Below are 27,557 nucleotides of genomic sequence, written 5' to 3' on the forward strand. Positions count from 1 at the left end.
TTTCCTTTATTTTGCTCGCCAGTGTTATTTCATGGCCCCTCCTTGATCTCCTAATTTCTTTTTTAAGTATCCCCCTGCACTTTTTGTACTCCTCTAGGGCTTCCTCCGTCTTTAGCCTTTTGTATCTGCCAAAAGCCCTCCTTTTTTTCCTAATCCATTCTCGTATATCCCCTGACATCCAAGGTTCCCTGGAGTTCTTGGAACCACCCTTGACCTTTACGGGAACATGTTGCCATTGTATGGTCTCAATCTCCCTTCTGAAAGACTCCCATTGCTCCGATGCGGATTTTCCTACAAGCTGCTGATCCCAGTCCATTTTGGCCAGATCCTGCCTTATCCTATTAAAATCGGCCTTCCCCCAATTTAGAACCTTTATTTCCGGCCCCTCCCTGTCCTTTTCCATGACCACCTTAAATCTCACCGAATTATGGTCACTCTCACCAAAGTGCTCACCTACTAGCACTTCTTCCACTTGGCCGGCCACATTCCCTAGAATTAGGTCCAGTACCGCCCCCTCTCTTGTAGGACTTTCTACATGCTGGCTCAAAAAGCTCTCCTGGATGCACGTTAAGAATTTTGTACCCTCTAAGCCTTTTACACTCTGAGTATCCCAGTTAATATTGGGGAAGTTGAAATCCCCCACTATTATTACCCTATTATTTGCACAATTTTCTGAGATTTGCCTACATATCTGTTCCTCGATCTCCCCCTGACTGTTTGGGGGCCTATAGTACACTCCCATCAAAGTGCTTGCCCCCTTTTTGTTTTTAAGCTCCACCCATATGGCCTCATTAGAGGAACCTGCTAATATATCATCCCTCCTTATGGCAGTAATTGATTCTTTAATTAATATTGCGACCCCCCCTCCTCTTATACCTCCCCCTCTGTCTCGCCTGAAGATTCTGTACCCCGGATGAGAGTCAAAAATCTGTCAATGGTCTCTCCCTGTCAGAAGTAATGTAAGGAATCTTACAACACCAGGTTATAGTCCAACAGTTTTATTTTAAAATCACAAGCTTTCGGAGATTATCTCCTTCGTCAGGTGAGTGAGTCACTCACCTGACGAAGGAGATAATCTCCGAAAGCTTGTGATTTTAAAATAAAACTGTTGGACTATAACCTGGTGTTGTAAGATTCCTTACATTTGTCCACCCCAGTCCATCACCGGCATCTCCACATCATGTCAGAAGTAAGTCCAGGGACAGGATTTTAATATGCTGGCGGGAAGTCAGCTGGGGAGGGGGGGTCAAAGGGTGTGCGGGAAACCCCCCAAAAAAATTCCTACCTTTCTCCACGCGATCGCGGCCTAATTGATGGTCCTTAATGTGGCTTCCGGGGTCTGAAAGCTGCGCAGCAGGCGGACTGCGCACCCACATGACGTGCTGTCAGCTGGAGTATTTAAAGGGTCATTGATGCAATGGCTTTTGTTGGAGAAGTGAGGAATTTTGAGGACAATGCAGCAGGCGAGGAGCAAGCCTGCCCCAAAGTTTAGTGATGCCTCACTTGAGGTGTTGCCAGGGTGAGGAGGAGGAGGGAAATATTCTACCCGGCGGACAGGAGGAAGTGCCCTGCCTCTGCCACCAAGAAGGCCTGGCTCGAGGTGGCTGAGGAGGTGACCAGCTGGAGCAACATCTCCCGCACCTGGGTCCAGTGCAGGAAGAGCTTCAATGACCTAAACAGGTCAGCAAAAGTGAGTACACTTACTGATTCTCCTGCATTCTGTGTTGCACATCACCCCCATGCCTCTCCCCTCACATCATGCCCTGTGAAGCCTATTCCATCGCATCACTCCTCACACCCACTTAAGGTACATCATCACCTTACCTTCACTTCCTGAGCACTTCCTCACCTCCCCATTTGTGAACCCACCACTCCTATTCACCCCAATCCTGATCTAATGTGATGTATCTGTCTGATAGTCACCCTCTAATGCATCTCATTCATGGTCAGCCTCACCCAAAGCAATGCATTCATCGGCTGACCACTTCACCCTCACTCACTCACACGTCTATACTTTCCCCCCCTTGTAGGAGAAGGGAGCTCAGAATGCACACGAGAGGGCGAGGACTGGAGGGGGGGCCACAACAAATAGTGATCCTCTCAGAGGCGGAGGAGGCTGGAGATCAACTGCACCCTCAAGTACCTGTCCGTCGGGGATGCCAAGACTGGTACCCCAAAAAACATCTGGTGACACAACTTTAACATTCATCACACACAACATGAATTGGTGTTAAGAATGATTGACATGTTGAACACCTCAGTATGCTCATCGCAACGTTACATCTGTGATAATTCTTAATATCACCTTCTGTTCTCTTTCAGGTCCTTCAATGACTGAAGTGATGGGAGAGGGCAATTCCTCAGAGAAGCTCCTGGCCTCTGAGAGCGCACCATCACATCTTAGTGAGCTATGCACCAGTGCAGATACTCACACCTCGGTGAGTCCAAGTAATGAATTAGTTGCGTTGACGCCTGGTGAGTCACACACACAAGTGTACACGAGCAGACACTGGTGGCAGGGGCAGCTGTGGAGAGTCCGCGCAGTCCTTTCCAGACTCTGCTCAGCTGGATGCAGATGCTGAACCCCCGGGGCCATCCTTTAAAAGGAGAATGATCGAGGGACAGCAGCACATTTGCGAGGTGCTGGAAGACGTGCCAAGCACAATCTCCACAATAGCGCAGAGGATGGAGGAGTCCACCTCCAGCATTAATGGACTGGTGGTACAGGTAAGTGCAGCAATGTCTGCGATGGAGAGAATGGCAGCCTCCATTGAGCTTCAAGCACGGCTCACAAATGAGTCTCTACAGGCCCTGACAATGGCAGTGCGGACTCAGGGAGAACTACAGTCTGCTGCCTTAAACAAGCTGACAGAGGCGTTCGGAGTGGCATCACACTTGTCCTCCAAGCTGCTGTCCAGCTGGGTAGTAGGAGTGATATGGGCCTGGCCCAGGAGACAGATTATGGCAAAAGGGGACATGGAAGTGGGGACTCCACTCAAAGCGCTCCCACGTCTCACCCGTTGCCCCCCTCTCAACCAGTACTCGCAATGCTGCTTCCTCTCCAGGTGGCCGAGTCTGCCCCTGCACAGGTGCAGGTGGAGCAGTCTTTAGCGGAGCCCTCATGGGCTCCAAAACACAGAGGGCGTAGACCAAAAGCCATCTCAGTAGTCAGGGCATGAACATGAGCAACCTGCCACTGCCTGTGCTGCAGCTACAGGGGATGCACCATGTAGAAGAGTAGGAAGCGAAAGGCTAAGGTTTTGTGATCACAAAGTGTGTGCACAAGGGTGTTTGACAGAGTGCCATGTTTTTCATTTACATTTGGTTTTTGTTCCATGCACATTAAATCTTATAACTGGCACCACCACTGCCACGTCTTGTCCATTCTTGAGTCCCTTTTGTGAAAGCGCCCTTTCCTATGCTTCATCATGAACGGCAAGCCTTGATCCACCCAGTGGGTGCGTTTAGAGTGGGTGTATGTGTGGTTATGGGAATGTTTTGTGGGGGGAGGGCTGGTGTTGGTGGTGCTCGTTCATCACGGTGTGAGACCTTGACGATCATCATTTTGCAGATCTCCTTATGAGAATTTATCAAATTATAGGGAGAGGTTGGATAGACTGAGACTTTTTTCCCTGGAGAGTAGGAGGTTTAGGGGTGATCTTATAGAAGTCTATAAAATAATGAGGGGCATAGATAAGGTAGATAGTCAAAATCTTTTCCCAAAGGTAGGGGAGTCTATAACGAGGGGGCATAGATTTAAGGTGAGAGGGGAGAGATACAAAAGGGTCCAGAGGGGAAATTTTTTCACTCAAAGGGTGGTGAGTGTCTGGAACGAGCTGCCAGAGGCAGTAGTAGAGGCGGGTACAATTTTGTCTTTTAAAAAGCATTTGGACAGTTACATGGGTAAGATGGGTATAGAGGGATATGGGCCAAGTGCAGGCAACTGGGACTAGCTTAGTGGTATAAACTGGGCGACATGGACATAGTGGGCCGAAGGGCCTGTTTCCATGTTGTAAACTTCTATGATTCTATGAGTGACTCCCTGGCATCACGAGCAACAAGGTCAGCCGCTGGTCTGCCAATGGGTTGCTTGTTGTCGTCCTCCTCCTCCTGCTCCATGTCAATGTCAGATGCGGATGCTTCATGAGGGCATGGGGCTTCATCCACGGTAACCCTCTCTATTGTGCGATGTTGTGCAGGACGCAATAGACGACTATAATTCTACCCACTCTCGCTGGTGTGTATTTAAGGGAAACACCCAAATCGATCCAGGCACTGAAACCGCATCTTGAGCAGTCCTATTGCACGTTCAATGACAGGCCTGGTGGTGATGTGACTGTCATTGTACCGACACTGTGCCTCGCTGGTGGGGTTTCTCACAGGTGTCATGAGCCACGTCTGCAGGGGGTATCCATTGTCTCCGAGGAGCCAGCCCTTAAGTCTGTTTGGTGTGTGGAAGAGAGCCGGGATATTGGATTCATGCAGAATGAAGGAATCATGGCAGCAGCCAAGGAATCTGGCACACACGTGAAGAAATCTTTTCCGGTGGTCGCAAACCAGCAGCACGTTGATGGAGTGATATCCCTTTCTGTTGATGAACAGTCCTGGCTCGTGCGGAGGTGCTCGGATTGCTACATGTGTGCAACCAATTGCTGCCTGTACCCGTAGGAAGCCAGCCAGAGAGTGGAAACCCACAGCCCTCTCAGTTTGGCTGAGGTCGTCCATGGGGAAGTTGATGTAGTGGGACGCCCTGCAAAACAATCCATCCATGACCTGTCATTATACACTTGTGGGCAGACAACTGAGAGACCATAGTGATATCACCGGTGGTGCCCTGGAAGGATCCAGAGGCGAAGAAGTTGAGGGCAGCGGTGAATTTAACTGCCACGGGCAATGCGACGCTACCTGGCCCAGCCAGGAGCAGCTCTGCATGAAGGGACATGCAGATGTCTGCGACCACCTGGTGACTCACTCTCAGCATTCGTAGGCATTGGTCCTCAGAGAAGTCTAGGAAGCTCTGCTTCTGTCCGTAGACCCTCTCACGAGGGTAGTGCCTTCTGCGACGTTGGGTCCTCCATTGTTCCCCGGACTTCGGGGTTAAAATCGTGCCCCAGGTGTCTGCAGGCAGAATGGCAAAAAAAAAACGCTGGGGAAAATGTTTCGCAACTGTAGAAATCACTAATGAAATTCTCCAGACTCTTCAGCTCAGAAGTTTTTCATTTCCGTCTGTATCCACTGATCAAGGCAACGGCTGCGCCTTATAAATCTTAGTCTAAATTACCCAGAGAGCATTTCCAATATAGAAGCAGGAAACTTGGAGCTGGAGCGCCATTGGTCTGCATGACAATATATGTTAATGAGGTCAGTCAGGACCCAGAGGACGGATCGCCGAGCAAAAGCACAAGGGAACAAAAGGAGAGTGACTTAAAGGCGCAAAACAGATGAAAATAGCTTCTGCCCAACTTTCCTATCAGAAAAATATCCTGCGCTCTTTCTACATCACTAGTACACTAACAACTGCATGGAAATTCATGCCCAAAGTAAGTAGGCATAGAGAGCTGGGTCTTATTACTCTAGAAAAGCATAGACTTCGGACAGGTTTGATTGAGGTCTTTAAAATAATGAAAAGACTAGACTCGGCCAAGTGGATAGACTATTTCAGTTAGATAGTTTAGTGAGAACCAGGTGAAGTTATATAACGCATGGAACTAAGTTAAATGTCAGGACATTTTTGTTTTCGCATCGAAATTTGGAATAAGTTGCCGGCTCGTGCAGTGAGTGTAGATTCCTTGCAAGCATTTAAAAAGGAGCTGGATGAGTTCCTGGCTGTGGCTGATATCACAGTGTACTAAAGGGTAGATGGAGTATTGGACAATGTATCTCATGGTCACTGTGGTCTCCTGGAACTCGTTTTGATTATCTTCAGGGGTTAGAGAGATATTTTCCAGATCTTCCCTCTTTTGAATTGGCTTGGGTTTTTTTTAAACTGTTTTTTTCCTCTCCCAGGAGATTATATGGCTGCTGGTGGGGGGGTGGAAGTGGGGCAATGGGGGTCACAATGCTAAATTGCACCACGTCTGTATGGGTAAGGCTCGATGGACCATATGGTCTTTCCCTGTCATTTTTGTATGTTCGTATGTAAGATCAGAATAGATAGAGAAGAGTCAAAATTAAAGTTAAAATATAATTTAAAAAGAACAGAGAATGAGAAAAAAAGAGAAAGGGTGAGCACAGATACTGTTTTCTATTTTCATATAAAATTGTGCTTTGGTAGTTTAGATTTAATGTTACAGTAATAAAGCTTTTCCTGATGTTTGAGTAGCTTTATTGCTATGATTTTAATATTTATTTCAGCACTATAATGAAAACATGGGTTTCCCTGCACCCTGCTAACAATCAAAGCAATAAAACGTGCCACATTCACCACCTCAGGAGGTCAGGCTGATGACAGGCAGGAAAATATTTGCATATTCAAATTTATGCTTTGCCAACACTAGGAGAAAATACCCTCTTCAGCCAGTGGTGGATTTTCTACATACCTCTGCTGGCATATCCATTATCCATGACCACGAGGAAAATTGTGTGTATAAATATCTAAAATAATTATCAAGCATCTACTCAGTAGATAAGCAGTAAGCCCATATAATCTCTTTCTCTACAGTTTAGTGAAACAAAGGGGATTAACAAATAAATAGTACAATATTGTTATTTATTTTCTTGGAATGTACTTACCGATGAGTGGAATAGGATTGTCTGGGATATTATTGAGCAACTCTAAATAATGAGTTCTCAAGATTTGACCTTTAACATTTCTTACAAATAACCACATTTTTCAACATGTTTAACATACTCAGACTTGGCTTTTAACCTTCAATCAGGCACAAAGCTGCCTTTATTCACCATTGCAGACCAGTTGAAATCTGAAATCAACATAAAATCTAGAACATTATCACTGTGTAAATATACCTTATGCATTTATAAGTATTATATATTGTGAGTTCTCATATGAAAATTAAAAGTAATACTACTTTTAGCGATGAGTGCAGTCTTAGAGCAATGCATCCCTTTAAATTAACATCACGTTACAATCACAGGGCCACAGAAAGGTTAGAATTGAGGAACTGGATGGTGCACTGGTACAGTGGGCTCGATACTGGTATTTCGCCTCTGGTACCTGGGTTGTAATCCAGGCCTGTTTAATGAGATAAAACATCTCCTCTGCCTGCTGGCTCTCCTATGTAAAATGTGTTTAGGCAATCTCATTCCAGTTCTTAGTGACCATAATTTGCACTAATTGTCACTCAGAGAAGCTACAGGATATTTGGTGTGGGAAATGGAAACATGTCACACTGGTGCTGTGTGGAATACTCTTCCGAGATTGGAGCTGTTGGGGCAGAGCAGGGGAAACTTTACTCTGCATCTGGCTGTACTATGCCTGACCTGGGAGTGCTTGGTGCTGACAATAGAGAGATCATTTTCAATTTTGGCAAGGGTGGAAAACTGGCGGTATCAAACCAGCTGCTCGTTATGGACCCCGCTTGATTGAATACCGCCAGTATTCTGCCCTCATCTAAGTTCAAAATTACCGCCTAGGTGCCTGAAATGGAAAGAGTTCATTCCCCATCACTAACATTCACTCACTTTGATGAGCGTCATTTGTTTTAAATAAGTACCCCATGTACATTAAAAAACAAAGGTTAGAATCATCCGGATTCTATTTCTCATTGCATGGCTTTAATGTTTGTGCTCCCAGCTTGCTTTTATTGCTCTTCAGTAACCTCGATAATCCAGTCTTGTGACCTTCCATTGCTTCAGTTTTACAACCTAGACACTTTTTAATGGTGATAAAAATACAATTGCTTTTAAAATATCTTGCATGAATGGATAATAAAATAATTGGCAATGCTATCAGTACTCACCTGTTATGAATACTAGATATCTTAGTAGGACACTGTAGATATTGCTTGAATCGAAGTTCAAAAGCTTGGCCTATGGTACTGATAACATCTTGAGCCAACCCGTCACAGCATTCCAATATATGGCATGCTTTAAAAACATTAAATAACAGCTGTCATTTTTCAGCTTATGTGAATTTTGTCGAACCAACTTTAACTATCAAATCAAATATAAGAGTCATTCCTCTGTTACACTTACGGACTGCTGCAGTTAATGTTCCTTGGTGCCGAATTCACAGAAGCAGATTCACCATGATTCATTGCACAGCAATGCAATGTTGGCATTGCACAATTGCATAATTCATTAAGGGGTATTTAAGCCACAAAATGGACCAGACTGCAATTATGGTGCAGATGCCTCCACACATGTAAACGGTCAAACTAACACTCTGTAATGGTTTGGTTTAGTTCTGCTGAATGCAGTAGTTAGACTACACTTTTTACTTTTGTAACTGGAATTTGACAAACATTGGCATAGCATTCTCAAAAGAATAGTATAACAGGGGTAACCGACTTAAAAATCCAGGTACTATGTTTCAGACCAAGCTTTGTAAAACACAGGGGCCTTTTATGCTGGTATTAATACAACGTTGAGTTCCCTTCATTATACTTCTATTAATTTCATTATTTCTGAACACATATTTCCAGTGATCGCAGGCAGCAAAGAACTAGGATAGAAATTCCACCTGTCACCATGGCCCTGTACCAAACATGGGGGGATGGGGTCATTACCATAATAGGAATGGATGCACGTGCTAGTAGCAGCACAACATGGAATGCCGATCTAGCACAGCAGTCAGAATAACGGAGCGGCACCTTGCCACGAGGGGGAGCCACAGGCTAGTCGGGGCGAATTAATAAAGACTCTTTGGGGAAGCTCCCTTGCTGGTAAGCCCCCAAATCGAACAATTTGTTCCTGGTGGGACCCATTTGTGACCAGAATGATGCCTATGTCTGCTGTTTCCTTATGGCGGCGTGTCTGACAGGATTCCTGGGGGAGCCGGAACGTTCCCAGACACGCCCCAAAACTGCAGTTGGGGCGCATGGAGCCATATAGAAGAAGTGCCTGCATCCCTTTCATTGGAATTTGCTACGGCTGTATCAATGGGGTAGAAAGTTGATGGAGACTGTTTCTGTCCCTGCTTCCAGTCTCTCCACTATCCCTCACCTGAATTCCGCCCCAAGAAGGACCGGAATTCTGATTTTGGTCCAAAGCGCTAAAGAAAGTATAAGATTTTAAAGAGGTACTGTCTTCACAACAAAACCTTTCTTTAGGTCAGCGGTGTAAAGTGGGAAAGATGCAGAAAAATCAATCTTCGGTTTGATGTGTTTCAATATGATTTATGCTTTCACATTGTTCATTTGTCAACAAATAATAAAAGGTTTGCCAAAAAATTTTCATGAATGTAGTGCCCTTCAAATTTTTAGAATGGCCACTTGCTTAGAACTTCTGGCTGATCATCAACGAGAGTTCATGTTGCCACAGTTTTTTGCGGACATGAATTTCTCTATTTTCCCTGCAATGCCCCATGGCTATGCACCTCCTATGGGCAACACGTTGAGCTCCTGGCCACGGGCAGTATTACTCTGTGCCAGGAACACATAGGTGGTGGAAGATGGGAGGCCGTCCAGGAGAGCACTGGAAGTTCTGGAGGTGACAAAGGCACGAATGAGGGTTTTGGCAGCAGATAGGATAAGGTAGGGGGGTAAGCCGGATGATATTATTGAGGAAGTAAGCAGTCTTTTGAGAATGTGGGGTCGGAAGCTCAGCTCAAAATAGATTGCGAACAGTTTGGTTCAACCTGAAATAGTGACTGGGGAGGAATATAGAGTCAGTGGCAAGAGTACAGAGTTTGTGGCAGGGGCCGAAGGCAATGGCATCGGTGTTCCCAATTTTTAGCTGGAGGAAGTTACAGTTCACCCAAGACTAGGGCCCCAGTTTTAACCGAGCTGATTTTGGACGTGCGGGTAGTAGTGCGAGTTAGAAACTCATCCACTTCTCCAGAAATTAGCTATTTTAACTCCCGCGCCTCATTTAAATCCCGCCGTCCGACATCCTACCCATTCGAAGCAGGGAATTGATGGGAAGTGGTGAAACGTCACGTGGCCCTAAGGGCAGCCGCCGACACCAGATAGGTGGTGGGATCAGCTGTCTGGCCATCGCGCAAGGGATCTCCAATTGAGAGGAAGCGGTGCGAGTCTGTGGCTAGGGAGACCTAAGCTTTCATGCTCCTCTTGGCCACACAAGGAAAGTAAAAAAAAAACTTACCTGTTTGGGCCTCTTCTGGCCCTGGATCCTCTTCCTGCTGTCTTCACCTGGTGGGAAAGTCAGTATGGCTTCCCGCTCAGGCCTCCGAGTTAAAATTGCAGTCAGGTCCCGATGACATAATCAGAATGCCATCATCAATAGAGCAGATGAAAATCGGGGACGGTCAGCTCCCGGCGGCTTCGGGGTAGATAAGTAACCTGGACAATTTTAACTGCCCACTCAACTGGTTTCCGTGGGGTTAAAATCGCCCCCTGGATGTCAGTCAAGCAGTTTGACAGCATAGAGGCAGTGGAAGGATCAAGAGAGTAATGGAGAGGTAGAGCTGGGTATCATCAGTGTACGTGGAAGCAGACACCATGTCTGTAGATGCTATTGCCAAGTGGAAGCATGGAGATCAGGAAGAGGAGGGGGGCCAAGGATGAATCCTTGGGAACTCTTGAGGTGATGGTTTGGGGGTGAGAAGAGAAGCCATTGGCAGAGATGCTCTGGCTAACATACCAATAAACTTACTGCATTGATAGTGCAGTTATAAAACAATGAGAGTGATGTTTATCTGTGCTGTCCACATTATTATGTTATTAACTCTAAATAATGATTAGAGTTCAACCATAATGGGAAAAGACCAGGTTACTGTTTTCATTATGGCCCTGAAATTCCTCTCTGTGACATCTGGGGAACATTCATTTTCAAGGTTGCATAAACTTGGGTTGTATTCCCTTGAGTTTGGAAGGTTGAGGAGTGATCTAATTGAGGTGTTTAAAATGATAAAAGGATTCGATAAAGTAGGTACTGAGAAGCTATTCTGGTGGTGGAATCCAGAGTAAGGGGACACAATCTTAAAGCTGGAGCTAGGCCATTCAGGAGTGAAATCAGGAAGCACTTTTTCACACAAAGGGTAGTAGGAATGTAGAATTCAATCCCCAAAAGGCTATGGATGCTGGGTCACTTGAAATTTTCAAGATTGAGATTGACAGATTTTTATTAAGTAAGGGTATCAAGGGACATGGAGCAAAGGTGAGTGAATGGAGTTAAGATACAGACCAGCCATGATCTAACTGAATGGCAGAACAGGCTTGAGGGGCTGAATGACCTACTCCTGTTCCCATGTTCCTATGTTCTATGGCTTGGTGCTATCCCACATGGAGCATTTACCCAATAAGTCATCAGGGAAATCGGAAGCACTTCTCTTTACTCATTTGTTTTGTATCTGGGAGATACACAAAGCAAAATAATCCTGAGACATAAGCAATCTTTGGCCTAGAAATCCGATTGCGCCCAGAATCGGCACTGCACGTGCCTGTTGCAATTGGCTCAGGCAGCATGTAATATTCGTGCTGCTGATGATATTAATGACGCAGACACGCAGCTAGCGTTACCTGTGCTGCTCATTGGTTGCATGTCTGTAGGGGGCCGGATATCGGACATCTATGATGCCACTTAAAGGCAGCCAGCACTTCCTAAAGGGGAGGTGCATTCGGGCTGCAGACACCAGGCAAACACTTTTGGTAGAAGAGATATGGCTGAAGCAAGCCATGAGAGAGCACCAAGGTTCTCCATTGCTCCCATGGAGGCCCTGGTACAGACAGTGGACAGGAAGAGGGACATCCTCTTTCCCCAGGTAGCAGGAAGCCCTCCAGACATCTACTACTGTGCTGAGGCATTCTAAAACTGTAAACAAGTTGTGCAAGAAGCGCAGGAACCTAATTTAAATAAATTATTCTTCCATTTTAATAGCCCAATGTGTGCTCCTGACACCAGCGCATCCACCTTCGCCAATATGGCGGGTGGTGCATTTCTGGCCGGAAATGTGCGTGTTCTTTCTGCCCGCCATATTGGGACCTTAGTAGGCTGGTTAGGTCCTGAAAATGAGAATCCCTACGTGGTCAGTTTTCGGTAAAATATTAAGATGCCTACGTGGCAAAGAAGCAGAATGCAAAATGGTTAGAAAGGGTTAATTAGTTAGTAACTGAGATTGATACAAGTGGCCTGGCCCTCCTGCTGGGCCATATGTTTGCTTAGTCAGCAGGCCTGCATTGTCTTATCAATGATAGGTCTTTGATGTGAGTCAAGGACTGGTCTGAATGTCTCCATGTTTATGGCAGATCAATATAGGGAACGAGCTTAGCCAAAGTTGAAAGACATTCCAGGTTGGGAGATAAGGAACAGAAGGAACAGGGAAGAACATTCCAAGTTGGAAAGTGAGGAAGTGTCCCCTTTGATGTCTAATGGCAACATGATCAGCACATGGACGATTTATGATTGGCCGGAAATAATGTAACCTTGCATGGCAACCTGTGCCCGGCTTATGATTGGTGTTGACCCTCGTTAAGTATGTTCCAACCCTATTCATCTGTATAAAAACGTGTGGATTTCTGTATGTTTTTGTTCTTGCTCTGCCAGCATAGAGGGACTCTATCAGGAGTCCAAATCAATGCTGCAGACTAAGAACCCTGCTATTAAAGATGTGTTGGACTTTAAAATGTATTCGACTTCAGTTATTACTGAACCAGACTGAGGGGAAAGAATCCGGATCGTCAAAAACAGGTGCCACCTGGCCTAATTTCTAGGGCTTAATGTCAATGCAAGTAAAATGCCAGGAAAAACTCAGGATAAAAATAGATGTTATAACTTCATTACTATGCTGCAAAACATCTGTGGGCTGGAGAGGATTAACTTAAGTAAGTAATAGTTGTATAAAAGCGACCAATTTCATGCACATTGCCAGTATAGAGCCTATGCATTTTCCTATATATTGTAATGTATCCAAGCCTAGAAATTACTGTTGACAATATTAGCATAAATCCTTAATGCATATATACGTATATTATTCCACTGTCCACTATTGTTATGCAGGTGATAACCTGTTTATTTTAAAGAGTTACACCTCCGCTAAAATAGTGGACAAAGGAATGTTATGTGGATGCATTAAGCATTCATTCTCTATTACCACAAACAGTAATTTCTAGATTGTAGTTTCCTAGTGTGAGATAAGCATTGTTATGTTGTGTAGGTGAGTTCACTATTCAGTGCATGTGTTAGAGATATATGGGCCCTCATACTGTCTTTCTGTTACCACTCTGGATATCAGAAGTTTCAAACGATATCAAAACAGTTAAATCCATCTCAGTGCTCAGGAGAAAGTCAGAATCAGACATGACTGACCTGTAATAAAATACCTCCGCGCTTGCAGGAAGAGAATTGCAAATTATTTTTACTCCTGGAGTTTTCTTAACGTTACTAATGGAAAATACATTCCAGCCACAATCCTTCTGCAAGAGGTATATATATATAGGTTAAAAAAAACAAAGTTGTAAATCCCCTCATAAAGTTGCAACTTTTCTGAAAATCAGCCCACAATCAGCAGACTACCATGTGTTATTTTTAAGCACAGTTTGATGCAGATACCATATTGCATATTATACGCATGAGATATTAATGCACTCCTTGTGTCCATATTCACAATCCCCTTTTTATATTAGGAACATGGGGGAAAGATTTCATCTATATGCCATGTATAGCAAAATCTTTAAATCCGTCTTTCATAAATGGTTTTACAATTTTGTTGTGCATAGTGTACTGAAGAAATCTTTTCTCATGTTTATTTTAGTGTGTTTCTATAAAAACATAAATTTAAGGGAGACAGACAATCTAAAAACAGATAAAAGCATTCATTACCTCGACGATTCACTGGGTCCTTCGCCACATATGCAACATAGTCTGTAGTGTCCTGTCATGTACAAAGAAGACAAATAGCACAATAGAATGAAGGAAGATTTAGAACAATGTACTTCATTTCATTCTCCTCTGAGATGTATTTATATAAGACTTTGAATAAGTTTGCAAATCGGTAAGCTTTTATTTTTTCTCACTTTTTTAAATGCACTCAATTTTAACAAAGTCAATTCCCCTCACGAATGTGAAGCTGAGACATCAGGACAGATTTTCAATTTGCCGTCCAAGCGTAAAACTGGCTTTGCGGATCTGCCGCCCGTTATAGAAACCGCCCGATTGAAAATCTTGTGACAAGGAAGGAGGGCAAACTGGAGTGTGTGTCATCCTAAGCCATTCTCATCTATCTCCAGCACCTGGTTATTAAGTGACACTGATATAGGAAGCCTGCCTGTTCTGTGATCCAGGTAATAATAGATGATGAAAGAGGATCTACTAAAGAGGAGTAAAATGTAAATGAACAGGGGAAAAATATTAAATGTAATTTTTTTTTAATATAAGGCAATTTCAGGCCAGAGACAGTTTCCAGCTAGCCTTATCTGTGTTGAGATAATTACACTAGTATGAGAGAAAAATAGCTTACATATCACTCACTCAGTCAACCTACAGTGAACTCTGGCACCCCACTTTTCTTTATTTTTCTTCCTCCTTCCTTGTCTGTATAGCTCAGCTACTCACTGCCTTAACCAGGTGAGCCCTCAGGGAAGCACACCCCTTCCATTCTGAACCGTAGTAGTAGCTTCTTACCACGACTACTTGAAGCAGAGATAAAATATTACACATGGAACTGGCACATACTCTGCACTATTACCAGGCAAAACGAGCATTCCAATGACTACAAAACCCCAGGACAAGTATCAGTGTGATTAAACCTTTCTATACATGTGAATCACATTGTGTCTGTCGATTAATAGGATAAGTTCCTGTGAAGGCTGAACACATTGATGGGTGAATACAGAAGGAAAAATGCTAAATTATATACATCAAGTGATTTTCTATGGTAATTGACTCAAATATAATTTCCCCTAAAAACATGAATCTTGTTTTCCACATTCTAGCAGTTTGAGGATTGTGTCTGTGACACATTAGTAAATGGCATGTCAAATTGTCGGCACAAAACAATTGAGCCACGAAGAACAAAATCATGGGATTGATAACTCTAACGATGTAAACAACCCAAATGCTGTCTGTACTCTACAAACCAAGATAAAGGAATGTAAAAATTTCAATGAATAAAAAGGCAGAAATTTTTTTAAGTATATCAATTTTACCATCAAAATAATCTATGCAATTAAAGGTAATGCCCAATTTACTTTTTTTATGAGGGAGAAAGGAATAGAAGGATATGCTGATAGGGTTAGATGAAGAGGGGTGGGAGGAGGCTTGTATGGAGCATAAACGCTGGCATAGACCAGTTGGGCCGAATGGCCTGTTTCTGTGCTGTAGACTCGATGGGCGCTAAATTGGTCCGTGTAGCGCCCGTTGTTTCGGCGCTACACGGCCTCTCTAACATCCAAGATGGCGTCTTGGATGCACACGCATGCTTGCTGCATGACATGCGCCAGACACCATCTTGGTATAGAAGTTAGCACAGGCGCAGATAACGAACGCTGGAATCATGTAAAGTAGGGAGAAAATGGCTTCAATCAGTGTGCAACGCTGATTTAAAGTGATGGACACCATTTTAGGACTTAACGCTCAACTCAACGCACAGTCTTAACCCCGACCATCTGAACGTGTCTCAGAGTGCCTGGAGGACCCCCCACCAGCGCTATTTAAAGGGACCATGCAGGATTTACAGGTTAGTAGCTGGATTATTGCTTCTGGCTGCCGAGACATTTGTAACTGTTTTTGGAGGTCTCCTAGACTTCAATACTAGCACGCGGGGACATAGCCTAACATTTAGAGCCAGGACGTGCAAGAGTGAAGTTAGGAAATGCTTCTACACACAAAGGATGGGAAACGTTTGGAACGCTCTTCTGCAGACAGCAGTCGATGCTAGCTCAATTGTGAATGTTAAATCTGAGATTGATAGATTTCTGTGAACCAAGGATATTATGAGATATGGGGCTAAGACAGGTATGTGGAGTTAGGTCACAGGTCCACCATGAGCTCATTGAATGGTGGAACAGGCTCGAGGGGCTAAATGCCACTACCACTTGCTGATTCTTGATATGCGCCACCTTCTCCCGCAAGAAAGCGCAACGTGTGTCTGGGTGATGTGCCTGTCATGGTTGAATAGCTGCCTGTGTGTGGCCTGTGAGTTGTGGGTGGGCAGCTTGAAACAGTGGTAATGTGTAAGGGTGAGAGGAAGCATCTGATTGGAAGAGTTGAGTACTGATGGAAAGATTTTGTTGGTATGTGGGTGATGGGGGTGTAGTGTGTGGTGCAGTTGGTAGGAGATGCCACTTGACAGTTGACCTCACTCACCTTGACCACTCCTGTCAAAGCATTGAACTTCTTCATGCACTGCATCCGTGTTCATGATGCTGTGCGCCTGGCATTGACTTAATTCCCCGCTGCCTCCCACTGTCTTTTGAGTATATGTCTGGAGGGACTCTTGCCTCCCCCTGCCCCCGCGGATATAGGATGTCCCTCCTTCAGTCCACATCTTGCACCCAAGGTCTCTAGTGCATCAGCAGTGAATCTTGGTGCATGCACTCTCGCAGGCCTGGTACCAACTCAGATCGGCAGATTGGAGGATGTGGGATTTAATAATGCGCAACTTTTATTCAATGTTTTAACATAACTCATCAGTGTTTAAACATAGGGATGGGACCTGTATCTGTGTTTTACGTCATCGATCGACAGTTCCGACGGGCTACAGCAAAAAATCGCATAGACCTCCTCAGGAGACTAACACGGGACGCAACCAACAGAGTACCCTTTGTCGTCCAGTACTTCCCCGGAGCGGAGAAACTACGTCATGTTCTCCGCAGCCTTCAACATGTCATCAATGACGACGAACACCTCGCTATGGCCATCCCCACACCTCCACTACTCGCCTTTAAACAGCCACCCAACCTCAAACAGACCATCGTTCGCAGCAAATTACCTAGCTTTCAAGAGAACAGCGTCCACGACACCACACAACCCTGCCACGGTAACCTCTGCAAGACATGCCAGATCATCGACACAGATACCACCATCACACGAGAGGACACCACCCACCAGGTGCATGGTTCATACTCCTGTGACTCGGCCAACGTTGTCTACCTCATACGTTGCAGGAAAGGATGCCCCAGAGCATGGTACATTGGCGAGACCACGCAGACACTGCGACAACGGATGAACGGACACCGCGCAACAATCGCCAAACAGGAGGGTTCCCTCCCAGTCGGGGAACACTTCAGCAGTCAAGGACATTCAGCCACCGACCTTCGGGTAAGCGTACTCCAAGGCGGCCTTCGAGACACACGACAACGCAAAATCGTCGAGCAGAAATTGATAGCCAAGTTCCGCACCCATGAGGACGGCCTCAACCGGGATCTTGGGTTCATGTCACGCTACACGTTACCCCACCAGCGAACAAATGTTATCTGTTTTTAATATAATGGGTCAGTTGCTGTCTTTTCTATGTTTCTACCTCTCTATCTCTGTTTTTTTTTTGTTTGTTGTTTTTTTTTGGTGATTTGTATATTCTGAGACCTGGCAGGTAACACCTGTCTGTCTGCACACTGATTGCCTTGGCAACGGGCAGTTGAAAAAACTGTCTGTAATCACCAAGCATTGTTCTGTGAATTATAAATGTGATTTCATTTCAAGGATTTAATTTCCACATCGTTCACCTGAGGAAGGAGGTAGCCTCCGAAAGCTTGTGAATTTAAAATAAAATTGCTGGACTATAACTTGGTGTTGTAAAATTGTTTACAATTGTCAACCCCAGTCCATCACCGGCATCTCCACATCATGGTGGTGGAAAGTGCAAATTGCATTGATTCCACATGCAAGATCTGGAAAGGAAGGCTGATTGCAGGTAACTGCTCTGGTGGGTCCAAACTTGCGTCCTGGCTGCGCAGGGTCTGTCTGCCGCGGGGAGGTAGTGCATTTTTATCGAATATTTCTCCCGATGTAACTTGATGTAATTGATACAACGTCCAGTTTTTCATAGATTTTTTTTCACAATTCTCACCCTTCTCCCCAATCGTTGAAAAATATCTCATTGCATTTACATCTCCTCATTGTGTTTATATTCCCTTCAGTGCTAACAAGATGTCTCATTACATATATATTCACTTTCTTTTGCCAATGATGATACTTTTTTATGTTTATATGGGTGTGAATATGTATTGAAGCAGTGAGTATTTTAGGAAATTCACATTGTCATTAGACAAAAAATGTTATCCAGTATGATATCATAGAATCATAGAATGGTTACAGCATGGAAGGAAGCCATTCGGACCGTTGAGTCCGTGCTGGCTTTCTGCAAGAGCAATCCAGCTAGTCCCACTCCCCCGCCCTATCCCCGTAGCCCTGCAAGTTTTTTCCCTTCAAGTACTTATCCAATTCACTTTTGAAAGCCACGATTGAATCTGCCTCCACCATCCCCTCAGGCAGTCCATTCCAGATCACAACCACTCGCTGTGTAAAAATGTTTTTCCTCATGTCGCCTTTGGTTCTTTTGCCAATCACCTTAAATCTATGTCCTCTGTTTCTTGACCCTTCTGCCAATGGGAACAGTTTCTATCTATTCTGTTTAGACCCTTCATGATTTTGAATACCTCTATCAAATCTCCTCTCAACCTTCTCTGGTCTAGGAAGAACAACCCCAGCTTCTCCAGTCTAGCCACGTAACTGAAGTCCCTCATCTCTGGAATCATTCCAGTAAATCTCTTCTGCACCCTCTCTAAGGCCTTCACATCCTTCCTAAAGTGTGGTGCCCAGAACTGGACACAATACTCCAGTTGTGGCCGAACCAGTGTTTTATAAAGGTTCATCATAACCGCCTTGCATTTGTACTCTATGGGGTCAATTTTCGGATGGCCGAGTGGATGCGTTCGTGGCGGGGGTCTCCTAAAATTGGGGATTTCCGGAGCGGGTCTGGAGCCCGGCTCCAACCCGCCCACTTCTGGGTTCCCCAATAACGCAAATTGGTGCGCGCGCAGCCCCCGCATGCGGGACTCCCACCGGCAATCAAAGCCGGCGGGATCCCACTTAAGATCATTATCTGGGTACTTGAAGTCGTTTACAGACCTCATTAGTTGGAGATTTTAGGAGGATTCAGATTTTGGACTACCCAGAGCGTGTTTCCCATGCTGGGGGAAACACTCCCTGTTTAAACAGACGTGTTGCAGCCAGTGGCAGCTGCAAAGGTCCATTTAACAGGTGCGGGGTAAACCCTCATTCATTGCAGCAGGACACTCTGTCACCTCAGACAAAGTTTTGCCTGCCACACCGTTGTCTCCAAACTCCAAATTATTAAATCATACCCTAAACTCTGCTGTCCAAACACATTTACCTATTTTGTGGACCCCCTCACACTCACACCTTCGGGGTGGGGGGGGGGGGGAGTGGTCCATAGCTGCATTCATCATTCCTTGGAGGAAGAGCAACATCACCAGCCTCGCCAGGCATACCGTCCACCTCCGTCACGTGGAGCTACACAACACAGTGCTGCACAACAGGCACCTGCACAAAGTAGTCGTGCAACTATACATACACCCACTGTAGGGTGACCCAATGGGTGGCATTAAGGGAGAACCTCATTAAAGGGCATTATTGCACAAGCCAGTCAAGAATGGCCAAGATGTGGCAGTAGTAGTGACAACATAATATGTAATGTGAGTTGATCAGAAATCAAATATAAGTAAAAACCATGACAAACCCTCAAATACCCTTGTGCATCCCCTTCATGCTCACGACACGTTTGTCTTACGCTCCCTACTACACATAAGTGATGCATGCCCTGTGGCTGCGGCACAGGTAGTGGCAGGTGGGGTGAGGCTGACCGTGAAAGCGATGCACAAGAGGGTGAGTATGAGATAGAGCCATGAGATTTTATGAGGATAGGGTTGAGTGGTAGTGGTGGGATGTGCACTGGCGAGGTGAGTAAGTGCAGGTAAGATGAGGATGAGGTTTGAGTGGGTGTGAGGAGTGATGTGATAGAGTAGTGTTGGCAGTGCAGAAGGAGATGTGGGGTGGGGGCGGTGATGTGGCAGATGGAGTGTAGTGGAATGAGTAAGTGTACTTACTTTGGCTGACCTACTTAGGTGATTGAAGCGCCTCCTGCAATGAGGTATGCAGGTGCGTGGTATGTTGGTGGTGCTGGTGACCTCCTCTGCCACCTCGAGCTAGGCTTTCGTGGTGACAGAGGCAGGCCACTTCCTCCCGTCCGCTGAGGAGAAAATCTCTGTCCTCCCTCTCTTCCTCACCCCATCCAGTAGGACCTGGAGTGAGGCATCATTAAACCTGGGAGCAGCCTTCCCCCTGGGCTGCTCCATGCTGTAATTTTGGCTCCTTTCTGCTGCATTAGTCAGTGGAGGACTGCCGCTTCAAAGAGGGCTCCTCCAGCTGACAGCCTATGATGCGGGTGCTCAGTCTGCCCACTGCGCAGCTTTCCAGCGCGAAACCCGGAAGCCAAGGTAAGTGGCTTCAATTTACTTACGATCGCGTGGGGAACCCACCGATTTTACTGTGCTGGTTACCTACACGCCCAGTCGACCCCCTGCTGGCAACCCGCCTCCCTCCTAATATTGGGCTCTATGTGCTCGATGTTAGCAGGGCTGCGGGTTCGCGGCGGGGGGAGCTATTGGGCGCGTGGGTAATGCGCCCGGTGAAATTAGTCTGCCCCCGCGCGATCGCAGCCCAATTGGATCCACTTACCTTGTCTTCCGGGTTCCCCACTGCTGATCTGCGCGTCGGGCGGACTGCGCATGCGCAGTAAGGTCTGTCAGCTGGAGGAGCTCTATTTAAAGGGGCAGTCCTCCACTGACAGATGCTGCAACAAATAGAAAAAATTACAGCATGGAGCAGCCCAGGGGGAAGGCTGCTCCCAGTTTAATGATGCCTCACTCCAGGTATCAATACATGGGGTGAGGAGGAGGGGGAGGACAGAGATCTTCCCCCCGGCGGGCGGGAGGAAGCGGCCTGCCTCTGCCACCAGGAAGGCCTGGCTCGAGGTGGCAGAGGAGGTCACCTGCAGCACCAACATATCGCCCACCTGCATACAGTGCAGGAGGCGCTCCAATGACCTCAGAAGGTCAGCCAAAGTGAGTACACTTACTCATTCCCCTACACTCAATCTGCCACATCACCGCCCCCACCCCACATCTCCTTCTGCACTGCCAACACTACTCTGTCACATCACCCCTCATACCCACTCAAACCTCATCCTCATCTTACCTGCACTTACTCACCTCGCCAGTACTCATCCCGCCACTACCACTCAACCCAATCCTCATACAATCTCATGGCTCTATCTCATACTCACCCTCTCGTGCATCTCTTTCACAGTCAGCCTCACTCAACCTGCCACTACCTGTGCTGCAGCCACAGGGCATGCATCACATATGTGCAGTAGGAAGCGTAAGGCAAACGTGTTGTGAGCATGAAGGGGATGCACAAGGGTGTTTGAGGGTTTGTCATGGTTTTTACTTATATTGAATTTCTGACCAACTCACATTACATATTATATTGGCACCACTACTGCCATGTCTTTGCAAATCTTGTCTGGTTTGTGCAATAATGCCCTTTCCTGAGGATCACAATGAAGACACACAACTGATGCCACCCATGGGGCTCGATTTTAGGGTCGGGTTACCTGCGGGCTTCCAGCGAGGGGGCCCCGAAAATCCCGATCTACGGTCATGTGACCGGATCGCGACGAAATCCCGGCCACTTCCGGGTACCGCGCTGACGTGCGGGGCTGCGCGCGCAAGCCCCGCTGGTGGGAATCCCGCAGGCAATTAAAGCCAGCGGGGTTCCACTTGAGAGTACTTAACTTGCTCGTTGTGGTCAGTTAATGAGCTGAAGCAGCTGTCAAAAGAGGAAGTGTGGGATTTTAGGTTCAACGCAGTCAGTTTCCCACACTGGGGGAAACAGTACCTTTCAAACCAGGCGTGTTGCAGCCAGCAGCCTGTGGCAGGTGCCAAGGTGCGCTCCACGGGGGAGAGCCCTCACCCACGCAGGAGGCCACCGCGTCACATAGGTCAACCCCTGCCCTCCACCAACCCCCGCCAAGCCAGAGGACAGACCGACACGAAACCGCAGCCCCAGTCCGAGGACCCACCCACCTACCCTGCACAACCCCTCACACCAACACCTGCCAGATGGGTGGTGCGTTGACATCGTCGGAGGACGAACAGGATGACCAGCCCCAGCAGCCTCGCAGTCCACGCCGTCCGCCTCGGAGAGGTGGGGCCCCCCAACACGGTGCTGCGGCACACCCACCTGCACAGCAGGAGGGAGGGCAACCGCAGAGAGAGATGCGTCGCAGGAGGCACTACCCTCCGCACAGGGTGTACAGAGCGAGGCTCAGCTTCATGGACCTCTCCGAGGAGCAGTGCATACGGAGGCTCAGAGTCAATCGCCAGGTAGTCGCCGACATCTGCAGCCTCCTTAACGACGAGCTGCTCCCTGATGGACCAAGCAGCATCTTCTTACCTGTCGCCGTCAAAGTCACCACTGCCCTCAACTTCTTCGCATCCGGTTCCTTCCAGGGTGCCACCGGGGACATCACCGGGGTCTGTCAGTCCTCTGCACACAAGTGCATAAGGCAGGTCACCGATGGGTTGTTCCGCAGGACCTCCCACTACATCAACTTCGCCATGGACGAGCGCAGCCAGATGGAGAGGGCGGTTGGATTCCATGCCATGGCCGGCTTCCCACGGGTGCAGGGTGTAATCGACTGCACCCACATCGCAATACGGGCACCTCCGCATGAGCCAGGGCTGTTCATCAACAGGAAGGGGTATCACTCCATGAACGCCCAGCTCATCTGTGACCACCGCCAGAGATTCCTACACGTGTGCGCCAGATACCCCGGCAGCTGCCACGATGCCTTCGTCCTCAGGGAGTCCGCCGTCCCGCCCATCCTGCAGGCACCCAACGCCGGCAACGGCTGGCTCCTCGGCGACAAGGGGTATCCCCTCCACACGTGGCTCATGACACCTCTGAGGAACCCCATCACCGAGCCGGAGCGTCGGTACAATGACAGCCACACTGCTACCAGGTCTACAATTGAGCAGACCATAGGGCTTCTCAAGATGCGCTTCAGGTGCCTTGATCGTTCTGGGGGAGCGCTCCAATACACACCATTCAGAGTGGGACGAATCATAGTTGTCTGCTGTGCCCTGCACAACATGGCCCAACAGAGAGGGGTGCCGCTGGAGGAGGCCCCATCCACACCCGCCATCCACATTGAGGAAGGCGAGGGCGAGGAGGAGGAGGAGGAGGAGGAGGAGGAGGCGGAGGAGGAGGAGGCGGAGGAGGAGGACGCGCCAGAGGATGTTGGACGACCCATGCGCCGAGCCGCGACTCACCGGGATGGTCGCCGGGCCAGGGAGGCACTCATACGTCAACGGTTCTCCTAGAGTCAGACACTGCGAGGCGCTCGCATCTCCTCTCCTGCACATGCGATCAGCCATACCAGCCCCCTCCACTGAAGAGTGCTGCCAGTAATCCTGCACCCACAGCAGTGTGCCCAATGGGTGGCAGCAGGTGTTCGCCGTCATGATGGCCTCCACGGAACGCACCTATTGCACAAGCCGTGGAAGAATGGACGAGAGGTGGCAGGAGTGGTGAGAATAGACTATTTAATATCTGGAATGTGACATTATATAAGAAACAAAGTACAAAATAATAAACACCCTGGTGTATTCCCTTTGTGATTATAAGGCCTTTGCAATTCTTCTCCGGGAACCCCTACGTGGTGCTACCCCTGTGGCTCCAGCAGAGGTAGTGGTAGGTTGCTCGTCTTCTTGCCTTGACCGGGTAGATGCTTTTGGCGGACGGCCCCTGGGTTTCGGTGCCCGTGACGGCACCTCCACAGACTGCTCCTCCTGCACCGGGGCAGGGGCAGACTCGGCCACCTGGAGAGGAGGCACCATTGCGGGTACTGGTTGAGAGGTGGGCGACGGGTGGGACGTGGGGACGCCTTGAGAGGCGTCCCCGCTTCCATGTCCCCGGTCACCATCATCCCTCTCTTGGCCTCGGCCCACATCACCCCTTCCACCCTGCTGGACGGCAGTTTGGATGGCATGTGTGAGGCCTTGCAAGGCCACCCCTAGTGTATCCCTCAGCCTGTTGGTGGCGTCGGAATGTTGCTCACCCTGAATCCGTACAGACGTTGTCAGGGCCTGCATGGACTCGAAGTGGAGCTGTGCGTGACGCTCGAGGGAGGCCAGCCTGTCCTCCACCGCAGACAGTCCCGCACCTACCCGCGACACTGTGTCGCCGGTACCCTCCTGTGCCTGCGCCACCAATGCCCACATGCAGGAGTTGGACTCCTCCATCGCCTGCGCTATTGTGGACAATGCGCGCGGCACCTCTGCCAGTACCTCAGCAATTAGCTGGTGGCCCTCGACGACTCTCCTTTTCACTGGTGGCCCCCTGGGTTCAGCATCTGGGTCCGGCTGAGCAGAGCCTGGAGATGAGTGCTCCCTCCGTCGCGGACCCTCCGCGGCTGCCCCTGCCACCAGGGTCTGCTCATGCTCACTCGTGCGCGGTGACTCACCAAGTGCTACCCCAACTAGTTGGCGAGGGGGACCCACCGAGGTGCGTGTCTGCGCTGGTGGATGGTTGGCTCTGATGTGACGATGCACCCTCAGAGACCGCCATGTCCTCTGAGGAATCGCCCTCCACGCTCGCTTGACCCAAAGACGGACCTGCAAGAGAACAGAGGGCACTTTGAGGCATGTGGACCAACTTGACAGTGCGCCTGATGGCAGGTGATGAGACGGTAACTCGCGATCATGGGTGTTGAGTGTCAGCTTTCCCTTACCGGCCGTTTCGGCAGCGACACACTCGCCATCAGCCACCGACAGGCAATGTCGCGTGCGGGCGAGGTCGAGCGCCTCCACCTCTGCGTCGGTGAGCTCCACCACTTGCGGCGGCCCACCTCCGGTGCGTGCCCTTTCCCTATTGTTCTTGCTTCTCTTCTCCTGTGAAGGCAAAACACAGATGTGTGAGTGGGTGCGTCTTGCATCGTGAGACGCATCGAGCATCGGTGTGGTTGGGTTGAGTGTGGCGCGGAACGGATGGGAGGAAGCGTGGGCCACGTGGCCATCCCATTGCATGGGGATTGGGGTGTGTGGTAGTGTTCGGGTGGGGTCAGGGACGGTGGGTACTTGCGTGCACGGCGAGGATGGTGAATGAGTGGCTGTGAGGATTGCTGATGGAGCGCAGTGGTGGCTGTGCAGGAGGGGGTTGTGATCTGCTTAGCGTGATGGTGGGGACGGGATGTGGGAGGGTGCGTTGGTGTACTCACCTTGCCAGACCTAGTCAGGTCATTGAAGCGCTTGCGGCACTGCTCCCAAGTCCTTGGGGTGTTGCCCCTGCTGCTCACCTCCGCCGCCACCTCTGCCCATGCCTTCCTGGTTGCGGCGGCAGGGAACTTGCGCCCATCTTCTGGGAAGAGTGTTTCCCTCCTCCTCCTCACGCCCTCCAGCATCAGCTGCAGTGCCAGATCTGAAAAACGGGGCGCAGCCTTTCCCCTTTGTTGAGCCATCGTCTCAAACCGCTTGCTTGTAGCAGGAGGGGCTTTGGGAGACTGCCCCTTTAACTGGAGCTCCTACATCGCGTCGACGGTACTGCGCATGCGCAGCCGGCCGGCACGCAGCTGGGGAGCGCAGAACCCGGAAGCAGGGCTTAATGGGTCCAATTATCCCGCGATCGCGTTGGGGACGCACACGATTAGCCGTCCGCGTTTTCCACGCTCCCGGAGGACCACCCGCTGGGAACCCGCAGGCCTGCTAAATTCGAGCCCATTGTGTCACTGCAGAGTGGGCGTAGGTGTATTTACAGGGCTCTTTTGTGCAGACGACTGAGAGACATCGGCGATGTCCCCAGTGGCACCCTGGAAGGATGCGGAGGAGAAGTTGTTGAGGGCAGTGGTGACTTTGACAGCGACAGGTAAGAAGATGGTGCTCGAGCCAGCCGGGAGCAGCTCGGCATGAAGGAGGCTGCAGATGTCCACGACTACATGTCGAGTGACTCTGAGCCTCCGTGTGCACTGCTGCTCAGAGAGGTCCAGGAAGCTGAGCCTCGGTCTGTGGACCCTGTGGCGAGAGTACTGCCCTCTGCGATGCATCTCTCTCTGCGGTTGCCCTCCCTCCTGCTGTGCAGGTGGATGTGTCACAGCATTCTGTTGTGGAGCTTCACGTGTCAGAGGTGGACGGCGTGGACGGCGAGGCTGGTGATGCTGTTCACCCTCCGAGGAGGTCATGACTGCAGCTACGGTGGCCCCCATCCGGAAGATGTATGTTTGAGGGGGTCCGCAAGGTAGGTAAGTGTGTCCTCACACCGGGGTTGCGGTTCCAGGTCGGTGAATTTTCTTGTTCGGAGGAGGGTGGTGGAGGCCAACCTTTGTCCAACGTGACGGAGTGGCCTCCTGTCAAATGGACCTTTGCAGCTGCCACAGGCTGCTGGCTGCAACACCTCTGTTTGAACTGGGAATGTTTCCCCCAGTATGGGAAACAGTCTCAGTTCAGTGTAAAATCCCACCTCTCCTAATAAAACAGCTCAATCAGGTCTGTAAACGACCTGAACAAGCAACATAAATACTTTCAAGTGGCATCCTGCTGGCTTTAATTGTCTGCGGGATTCCCACCTGCGGGGGCTGCGCGCGCACGCCGGCGCATCACTGGGGAACCCGGAAGTGGGCGGGTTGGAGCCAGGCTCCAAACCCGCTCCGGGATTCCCTGATTTTTGGAGCCCCCCCACCAGGAACACACCCGATAGCGGGTGCTAAAATGATGCCCTATGTCTCTATTTATAAAGCCCAGGATCCCATATGCTTTCTTAACTGCTTTCTCAACCTGCCCTGCCACCTTCAACAATTTGTGCACATATACCCCCAGATCTCTCTGTTCCTGCACCCCTTATAGAATTGTACCCTTTAGCTTATATTGCCTCTCCTCATTCTTCCTACCGAAATGTATCACTTCATACTTTTCTGTGTTGAATTTCATTTGCCATTCCACCAGCCTGTCTATGATCTCTTGATGTCTATCACTATCCTCCTCACTGTTCACTACCCTTCCAAGTTTTGTGTCTTCTGCAAATATTGAAATTGTGCCCTGTACACCCAAGTCCAAGTCAATATATATCAAAAAAAGCAGTGGTCCTACTACTGACCCCTGAGGAGCACCACTGTATACCTCCCGTCAGTCCGAAAAACAACTGTTCACCACTACTCTCTGTTTCCTATTACTTAGCCAATTTCGTAACCATGCTGCCCCCTTTATTCTGTGGGCTTCAACTTTGATGACATGCCTATTATGTGACACTTTATCAAACTTCTTTTGGAAATCCATATACACCATATCAACCGCATTGTCCTCATTGACCCTCTCTGTTACCTCATCAAAAAACTCAATCAAGTTGGTTAAACACGATTTGCCTTTAACAAATCCGTGCTAGCTTTCCTTAATCAATCCACACTTGTC

General features: G+C 48.4%; 1 protein-coding gene across 2 annotated transcripts in view; it reads right to left on the bottom strand.

Moving 5' to 3' along the window:
* LOC137321059 (SHC-transforming protein 3-like) overlaps nt 1-27,557 on the bottom strand; it is a 224,389-nt gene that overhangs the window by 47,078 nt on the left and 149,754 nt on the right. For both annotated transcript variants that reach the window (XM_067983223.1, XM_067983222.1), the window contains 2 exons: nt 13,900-13,951; nt 7,920-8,046 (listed from right to left, as the gene is read on the bottom strand). In XM_067983223.1, the coding sequence (XP_067839324.1) occupies nt 7,920-8,046; nt 13,900-13,951 (179 nt within the window). The remainder of the gene's footprint in view (nt 1-7,919; nt 8,047-13,899; nt 13,952-27,557) is intronic.

Source organism: Heptranchias perlo, chromosome 4 (assembly GCF_035084215.1).
Source record: "Heptranchias perlo isolate sHepPer1 chromosome 4, sHepPer1.hap1, whole genome shotgun sequence".
In the NCBI taxonomy this organism is placed as follows: domain Eukaryota; kingdom Metazoa; phylum Chordata; class Chondrichthyes; order Hexanchiformes; family Hexanchidae; genus Heptranchias; species Heptranchias perlo.